Raw genomic sequence first — 9,577 nt, forward strand, 5'->3', positions numbered from 1 at the left:
ACAAGAGAGTTGCACAACTCCAACACTAACAATACAGCAAATTTCAATGCAAAAGCTTCAGCATGTTCAGGTACATTTTCTGAAATATCAGAGGTTGTGCGGACGTTTCTTCAGAGAACTATATAGTTGAACTACAATTTTTCAGAGAAAAGCGTACGTAGCATGGGGCAGCCCGCGTCCGCGTGTCGCCGGTCGAGGTCGACGCATCTGGACACTAGTGTGATGGACGCGGCTACCTTGCAGGTCACACCCGCCGACCACTGTCATCGTGGCGTAGCATCTCGGATGCACTGGAAACACCAGGCCGCTCGGTTTCACCACTGCGGCTGGTCTATCGTCGTGCGTGTCACCTACGCAGTCCCACTCCTCCGCTACACGGTGTGCGTCGTCGGCGAAGCTGCCGGGGCGGATGTCGCGGATATCCTTGCCTTCCGCCGGGGCGGCGTCCTCACCTCAGTTCCTTGGGAGCCCTGCCTGCCGATGAGAGCTCTAATGCGGTGCGTGCCCGCTTTGCCGCCGGTTCTGTCCGCCCCGCCTCGGGCCTTGCGGCCGCAGGAAGGCTCGAAACTGCCGTGGTGTTCCCCGCGGAAGCAGCCCCATGGGACGGCCGGGGAAGAGTTTTTTTTTTTTTTGAGGAAACGGCTGGGGAAGAGTTAGATTGGAGTTGGACAAGGCAATCCCCCACATGATATTGGTTAATCACCGAGAGAACAGGGGGTTATCGCTAATTGTGTTTAAGTGGATAGTTAGAGATCCCACCTTTGATCGGTGCCGTTCATTATATATCTGATGGACCATGTGAGAATTTTCAGATTTTCACTGAGTACCTGTTTTCACTGGATACTTCGCCTTTATTGTTTGGCCTACTTTCATTTGAGTTTCAATCGTACTGTTCATCAGTACACAGGTCAAATTGGATAAATCATGTTCACATAAAAAAACACAGCATGATAGAGATGATGATGATGTAAGAAATGGCGTCAGCAATCAAACGGATCATAAGACGGGTGAAACCTGTTTATTACTCTTCGTCGCAACTCACAAACATCTCATAATTTTACATCAACAACCAGAAACACCACAACAGAATAACCGGAGTCAAGTGGGTTTCTTCCAAAGTGAAATCATGTTATTTGACAACCATACACCCATGACAGCATGTCTGATAGTCGAAGTTTTTGTGCCCCAGTTTCATGAATCTTTTGGGCGGATCGTAGTATCATGCAGAAGATTATCTGAGTACAAACTATATGGAGCAACCATGGTCCACCTGTTTATTCTTGCCTTCTGCTGCGAGCTATCTCCCGAGCCCTTTCACGAAGTTCTTCGGGCGGTGGTGGTCGTGGGCCTTCTGGAGGGTAAACCACATAAGGACGCTGCAATAGGAGCAAAACAGAGTACAAATTCAAGCTTTTGTAAAGCGCCAAAAGGAAGGAAAGGGAGGGAATGTACAAAAAGGGATACATGAAAGCACATGGCTAACAAGGTTTGCTTCTGATAACTTCCTGATGCAACAGAACAAGAAACAGCTGTAGGAAGTATGACCACCATAAAAAATATTATGAACTTATACGTGTTGAGGAACCACATATTAGCAAATGCAGATGCGTGCAAATAAAGATCACCGCCTTTGCCTACAAATAAGGCAAATTGCCACCAACACAAGCAAGATCACCATGTTGCCTACAAATAGAGCAAATTGCCACCGGCACATAAACAAATAAGATGATTGAACTGACTTGCTTGACAACATAACCCTTGTTTGCTCAATTCTTTCATACCACTAGGGCGAACTGACTACATGATTTGTTTTTTAAACTAGAAAGAGGTGACATCAAAGAAGGCATCCGGTGTTAGTCGGCACCATCATAGAGTCCCCATCAAAAAAAGTATGCAATGCATGTAATGAAGCGTTATTTTTAGTTTACTATAACAAACTCGACACCAGCACTTCCAAGGACACACCATCATTCACCACATCTATCTATCTACTACCCCTATAAAAGCACGAAGTGCGGAGATCCAAATCCATCTTATCCATCCATAGAGCAAATCCAACAGCCTAAATTCACCCAATCTTTAGTGTTAATTGCAATTAGCACTGACCCAACTCTACCAGTGGCCCTACCGCTCAAGGAAAAAAATCAACCCTCGCTTTACATGACCCCCACGCGCACGGCCCTCGCTTGCACGTCTCGCGCATGGCCTGGGTCATCCTCGCGAACCGCCCCCGCCCCAATCCTCTGGCCCCTCCGACGCCCTAGCGGCGATGCCAAGACTGAGATCGGCTCCCCCTCCTGTACTACGCGGTCCCTCATCAAACGCATTTGCCGCTGCCACCGTGTCCAATCCGTGCCATCCTCATTCTTCTCGCCGCCCCCGCCTCCCGCGCCGGCCGCCGCCACTCCCACGCTCCGCAAGAGTAGCAACAAGGGATCCATGCCGTGTAATTAGCGCTAACATCCCGTGTGATGAGAGGGCAGAGGCCGTCCGCTCGGGGACCCAGGCCCCTTTGTGCTTCGCGGCGCATTGGCCGACGGCTGCTCCGGTCGCTGCCCCTACTCCTGATGGCGCCGGGCACCGAGAGGTCTAGGGAGTGGCCCATCGATGCCGTCCTCTGCATGGTGGCCTCCATGGATGCGGGAGACCAGGTCGCCAGATCCGTCGCTGGCCGACCGAAGGGTCCCCGAAGAACCACGGCCGGAGCCTCGCCATCCACCTCCAACAGCCGTCCAGCACCCCATTGCTGCCCGCACGTCGCGTCCCTTCCCAACCAACATCGCCAACAGCCTCACAGATGCCGACATCGCCGGGCCTCATCGCCTCCCTCCCTGCTCCCCTCGCCGGACCTCCCCGCTGCCCCCACGCAGCACCGGCGCGCTCCCCATTGGCCTTTTCAGCACCTCCACGAGCAGGCGACCCACGCGCACACCACTCTCCACTGCACCAGGTGCTTGTGTTATTGCCTCAAAGATTGTGGTGTTAATCTTTTAGGATCACTCACTTGCTGAATTAATTTGTTCTGTCCAGAGAGGAAGTGATGGTGCACGAGGACGAGCTTCCTGGACAAGAAGATCTCCGTACTCTTCTCGGTGATGCAAAGTTGAGGTTTGGATTTTGACATCCGCTCTATTGTCGTGCTGCAGCTCTTCGTCGGACGAAACTTAATTGTTTGTTTTTTCTATTGCTTAGATCAGTCTGTTTTAGTGCTTATCTTTCATTCAGGGCTTCAAACCTTAGGCACTCGATTGCAAAACAAAATTCAGACAAGAATCCTAGACTCTCTCATAGTTATCAAGACCTGCAACCATCGAATCTTTTGGTTGCACATATAGCTGATATATGAGATCGATCATCTCATCCTACCTGTTCGGACAAGCGGATTCCCAAGTTCCTTTTTTGATTGTGTTGATTGTAATGTTAAATATGGCTCCTAATTGGATACAGACTTGTCTAAACGATTGGTGCAGCTGCAGACCGTCTATATTGATTCTGGACACCGATTCTTGGTGCTGCTGCATATCGTCTACATTGATTCTAGACGTCGATTCTTCATTTACCCTTCTTATTACCATTTGCTAACTTAACCACCTCTCTCTCTCATGTTGTTTCTGAAGATCTTTTATGTGTCATGTCGACAAGGGCGTTTGATAAGAGATCCAAGCAGGCTGCATGTGAGGTGAATCAAGGTAATCTATATGATGTAGTCCTGGATAAACTCCTCTCCTTCATGTTGTTTCTAGATATGTTATTTTTCAGTGAATTACTACTGAAGCATTGATTTAAGACTATTCTTGGTCATGTAAGAAAGCTGAGATTTATTTTGGCCATGTGATTTCCGTAAACATATCATGTGAACATTTTCATTGAAAGTTTCCTCGTATCAAACTTTTTTATTTCTTCTACACAGGAAGTTGGTAGAATAAGCAGCCTTGATAGCAGAGGTTTGTGAATTTTATGCCAGGTGAGCCTCTTTTATTTTAATGCTTCAGTCCTAATGTAGCATTTTTCTAAGCTTTTGAGGAATACTACTGTTCTGTTTTCTGAGCTCTTGAGCATTTGCCTGTGCAAAAAAAGATCTATAACAATTGTCTTCTAATCCCAGTGATAGTTGTACAAATCATTTGTTCAATCCTAATTTTTTTCGATGGGCAACATAGACTGGATGAGAAAACGTTTAATCACAGGTTTGTTGCCTCCATGTTAAACACTGAAGAAATGGGGTTTCAGATCAGCAAGGCAAGAATAGCTTTATTGTTTCTCTGTTCTTTCCTTATTCTCACACAACAGAAAAACTGAATTTATTTCTTTTGCACTTTATGTTTCTTAATGTTGTCAGACTAATACAGAAGAACAAAAAACTAACTGTTGATGTTTTGTCTGTCCAGCTAGCCGGCAAGTCAGATAAAAGTGTCATCTGATACGAGAAAGTACTACTGTTTTCATTTATAAAAGATACATAAGTGTTAATTTGGCAAGTCTGTTAGTTGATTACCTTACCTGATGTTAAGAGGGTGAGTGGTTAGTGTAAAATAACTTTGAGATCACCTCCTTTTGCAGTTCTGACCAATTTTTTCTTCACATCATTTTGAAATTCTTAGTTTGTTTTTTGAGTTATCCATATTGTACCCATGTCATGCTGAATGAACATGCATGCTGTGAGAGAGAGAAATGGAAACTGCAATTCTTCAGTGACATTGTACATTATGTAGAGTTATATTTTGAAAATCACTGTTCCGACGCCTCATCAAGGTTGAGGCTCATATTGTTTAAGAATGTTGCTCACCAATTCACCATTGTTTTTGGCTCACCCAATTTATGTAAGCGTGTGCAGAATTAGACTGAGCAACACAAACCAGATATATTGGTTCACCAAACTCACAGTTATCAGGGAGAAATAACATAAACTCTTCTGATACAAGCATTTTTCTTATTAAGTTTCCTATATCTGATCTACTTCACACATTATATAACTATGAAACTGCTAATAATTATTCACATCGGCATTTCTGAATTCATCATGAGAACATGGTCTCTGTCTCTCTGACAATGTGTCATGATGATCTGGCTTATCTTAATGTTGTCAGACTGATACAGAAGAACTGAAAACTAACTACAGTTTGGATGTAACAACGTACATGGCATGGCTCGACACCACGTATAAGTCAGGAGAGCGCCCACGTCACCTAGGTTGAATTCAAGTTTTGCCTCCATTTTATCCAGATCCCTGCTATTGTGGTGAGGTTTTAGAGATCAGAGTTGTTGTATCTATGCAAGTGAAGAGTACTCCATCTAAATTTGATTGCAGAACAAACAACACGTTTTAACTACATGCTTTTCAACTTCCTGCAGGAGGGTGAGCGGATTAGTCGCCGATTAGTGCCTTCACTGTTGTTGAATAAACTGGCTTCAGCTCTGACGCATGTGAACTGTGAGGTGTTTGTGGTATGGGAATGATGAGGTTCTGATGGTCTGTACCTTATTGCAAGGTTTGGGTATGAATTAAATTGGCACCCAAACTTGGCAATTATCTTCTATGAATTTAGGCATTGTTCACATGTCATTTGAGTCAAACAGAAATATGCTTCTGAAATGCTCCAATTTGCTGCTTTTCACATTTTGAGAAGGTTTTTTATTTCGTATTCATCAGGTTATGCTAAAGCAGAAGGCATTGTGCTGACATTTTTTAAGCCTTACTTGATTTTGATATGCGGTTCTTAGCCGTTTGCCCTTGCACCAAACAAACACTATTCCTATGTCTTACTTAGAAGCAAAGGTGCATTAATTTTTAACTGGTTGATATATGTTCCATGGTGGGTGGCATAGAAAACAAAGCTTCTTTGTAAGACATGATGTTCTATTGCTAGCAAAAAAGTGTTAGAATTTATAAGTACTTATTCAAAGAAAATAAAAACTGACTGGAGAACTGTTTGCTTCTACCATTCCTTTCAAGTTAAGGCAAAAATCATATTGGCATGTAGCATGTGCTCCTGCAGAGTTCTTTTTGTTTTGCTTTTCTGTAATGTTAAAGGCATATCGAATAATGAAATTGCAATAGTTATGATCCCTAGGCCCGACAAAAAACTGACGAGAGTATTAGGCGGTGGCAGGTATCGGGCTACAGCAGCCGAATTGCATGCCTTCTGATGAGGTACTGTGCTTCACCTGGCATGCTTATATGGCTGTGTACCTTGTGTGCAGGTTTGCAATGCTATCTTGAATATTTTTCTCTGTCTTTCTGAACCTTTTACTATGTGCTCAGCTTCTGCAGCAAGGTGGAGCAACCTTACAGTGCAAAGATGAAGAAGGGGCAATTCCTCTTCATGGTTCTTGTGCTTGGGGGTATGCATTATTTATTTGCATTGAGCTTATACTTCCTTGTCCCAAGAAGAAGAAGGCTTCATGTCCCAATAAGTAGAATACGTACAGACAGAGACAGGCACCCATCGGGATGGACGATCAAGAAACCGAAGTCTGGGCCCTGTTAACTATGAAGCAAGTCGAGGCCAGCATACATATGACAAACTGATGGGCCTATCGGAGCGAACCCCTGGTTGAAATTTGTCAAAAGACTGGGCGGTAAACTGAGTGGTAGTCTTAGTATCTTAATACACAACTTGCCTACTATGGGAATTGTGTTTATGTTGTTATGGGACTATGGAGTTATGATCTAAAAAAATTATGGAGTTACGATCTAAAAAAGAACTATGGAGTTGTGTGGAAAGGACATAATGTTTCTCAAATTGCCCTTTGTATCTCTATGTTTTGCACTTTATCAAAGGCACAATTAGTTGAGCTCTCAAGCCAGTTTTTCCAGCATGATTTCACTTATGGTGCCTTGCGAGAATTTTGAAGAAGGAAATATTTCGCCTATGACAACCTAGGACTTACTAGCTGTGGAGTCCGTTGTTTACCATGGTAGGGTGATATCCTATTTTTTCTAAGTAGATATAGTTATGTTTTGATATCAAGAAACTGGATGAAAATTAATTGTGAAATAGCACAACTAATTTAATGGTGCAATCTAAAGAAGAACAATTGAACAATTGTTTTTTCTATCAAGCAATTCGGCGACAACAGTCAACAGATGCCAAGGTTCAGTTCATCAAGGAGAGAACTACTCCTACAATGTCCATTGATACAACACCCTAGCCTGTCAAACAAAACACATGGTGCAGCCAGCTGCTAATACGGAGATGATTGTGACCCTCTCGACAACCAAGACAAAGAAGGTGCAAAAAAAAAGCCAAGAACAGGCGGATAAAGTAAGCGCTAAGCTTATTTTCTGTGTGAGTTGGTTTATGTTTCGATCCTTCCTATATTTGTTGTATGAGTATGAAGTTAAATACGATGAATGATGTGCTACCCTCCTCCCCCTCAACACACACACTTTCTTTAGAGACGAAGGGATCATTTGCATTCCATTTATACTCACACCAATTTTATGTGTATTGTGTATTGATGAAGACGTGCGTTGCACGTACATGCTTACTATACTGATATAAGCCTCTAATTCAGCTCGTGATCCAAACAGGTAAAGACATTCATCTTCTCTATGCTTTACAAATGAACAAAAATATTTCTAGCAGCTACTAATCTAGCAGAGCGCCTAAGCCTTCTTGTTATTCTTAAAGCCCATGAATTTTACCTACTCAGTAACAAGTCTTGCTTCCTGCATTCCTTGTATCACGACGATATACTGATTACAGAGAGATACCAAAGGATTTGGTGAAGCTAGAGAGGAGAGTGCCGCCAAAGAAGGCCTCGAGTGTTTTTCTCAGCAGAGTTCTGAAGTCTCTTATCAACGAATAATGGACCGTCTCATCTTATGGGTCATGAATCAACACTATTAGCAGTAATTCAACTAGCGTGCAAAGATAGTGCAGCTATACCCTTTACCTATCAACAGATTCTCCTTTTGCAGATACAAACCTAGCAGCCGTGAAGTGCTTAACACAGGTGAGAGCCTAAGCTTTCTTAAATGCACAAATTACAGAGCCAACTCTGCCTACTTTGTCCTAAACTCTAGCTCATGGTCAAGAACCACACTACAAGCAATAATATGACAAACTAACCATCTAAATAATACTCTCTCCGTTCACAAATATAAGATGTTTTGGATATTTCGTTATGGACTACATAAGGGCTGAAATGAGTGAACACACTAAATTGCCGTATCAGAAAAAAAGTTAAAACAGCTTATAATGGTGAACGGAGGGAGTAGTATTTTATCCCCCTCAATTCCGCAGCAGGATGTCAGGGCCTAAAAACTAGGCGACGTTATCGATCCATCCTTGATCTAACTGAACCGAATGGGAGAACAGCGGGAAGGAATCCTTACGAGGCCCATGAGCTTCTTGATGGCCTTGGAGTCGGTGGCGACGAGGTAGGTGAGGGTCACGGGGACGGCGACGTACACCCCGAACTTGGCGATCTCGAGGATCCCCTTGGACGTCCCCAACGACGACATGGCCGTGGCCTCCACCCTCTCTCACTTCCCTTCCCTCTTTCCAATCTCAGGAATCTCTCGAGCGGTGGCAATGGCGACGACACGCACACAGTAGATAGGGGCGTTCCTTGCTCTCGTTTTGGGGGAGATTTCTGCGCGTAATTAAGGGATTTCCGAAGGGTCCTTTTGCAAAATTTTCAGAGCACCTCGGGGTTTTTTTTTGGGATTTTTTTAGGGATTCAGAGCACCTCACATGACCGCACGGGAAGCTTGTGACGTGTTTGGTATCCTGCATTAGGTCCAACCAGACCTGCATGATGTAGTTTTGGCTCGTTTGGTTGCTTGTCTTGCACCTAAATCTTGGCCAGCATGATGTTTAAAGCACCTCCGGGTCTGGCTGAGTAGGAACACTCGAATCGGCCGTTTTTTCCTAGCCAGGCCCGAGAGATGCAACTCGAGGCACGTGGATGTTGAAGGCTGCACGCGAGGAGCCACGCTTGAGATGTCGCGTTGCTTCCCGAAGCGCCCTCATAACTCCCCTCACCCTTCTCTCACCTCTCACTCTTCCATCTCTCCACTCTCACACCGACGATGGTGAGCGCAAGATCAGGACAAAGAGGCGGCTGCAAGCATTGGAGGGAAGAACTGGAAGACGAGCACCGGCTTCACCACCTCACGGGCTGGCGCTCGGCAATGCCGGTAAACCCTTTATCCCTGATGAAGATTCATACCACGCCCGCATTCGATTTACAAATCATGGACTTGGCATCCAATCTACCTATCGGGCTCAATTTGGTATTCGACTTAGGCATATCCGACTAGAGATTTGAGCAGTTCGAACAGTACAATTTTCACTAAAGGGGGTGGGGTACATTGAGCCATCCATTCAAAACCATCCCAACGGGCACTACATCCTAGCCGTGGCGAGTCTGGAAACTTTTGGAGCACTGATAGTCCTTGAGGCTTGTAGTCATCCACCTCCATGGGTAGTGTACGATTGACTGGCTCTAGCACCCTGACCACCATCTTCATCGCTTCGACATTGCCACCGTCCTCAGACTCGACCGCATCATCCACCATCTCCTCCTCCTCCTCGTCCTCTAGAATGATGGTGGTCGGCACCACTTC

The 9,577-nt window shown here is 44.7% G+C and overlaps 1 protein-coding gene across 1 annotated transcript; it reads right to left on the reverse strand.

Annotated features, from left to right (window-relative positions):
• Positions 1–994: 994 nt before the first annotated feature.
• On the reverse strand, positions 995–8,642 carry LOC123053665 (uncharacterized). The gene is made up of 2 exons (XM_044477183.1): positions 8,342–8,642; positions 995–1,376 (listed from the first exon to the last, which is right to left on the reverse strand). Exons 1-2 carry the CDS (start codon positions 8,468–8,470, stop codon positions 1,275–1,277), a joined length of 231 nt encoding a protein of 76 aa, XP_044333118.1. The 5' UTR covers positions 8,471–8,642; the 3' UTR covers positions 995–1,274.
• Between the last annotated feature and the right edge of the window lie 935 nt (positions 8,643–9,577).

Source organism: Triticum aestivum, chromosome 2D (genome assembly GCF_018294505.1).
Source record: "Triticum aestivum cultivar Chinese Spring chromosome 2D, IWGSC CS RefSeq v2.1, whole genome shotgun sequence".
Classification (NCBI taxonomy): domain Eukaryota; kingdom Viridiplantae; phylum Streptophyta; class Magnoliopsida; order Poales; family Poaceae; genus Triticum; species Triticum aestivum.

Excerpts from the sequence above, each read along its gene's own strand:
- LOC123053665 (XM_044477183.1), bottom strand. The coding sequence starts at position 8,470 with ATGTCGTCGTTGGGGACGTCCAAGGGGATCCTCGAGATCGCCAAGTTC. Across the intron at positions 1,377-8,341 it reads TCAAGAAGCTCATGGGCCTC|CGTCCTTATGTGGTTTACCC; the intron begins GTAAGGATTCCT and ends CTCCTATTGCAG.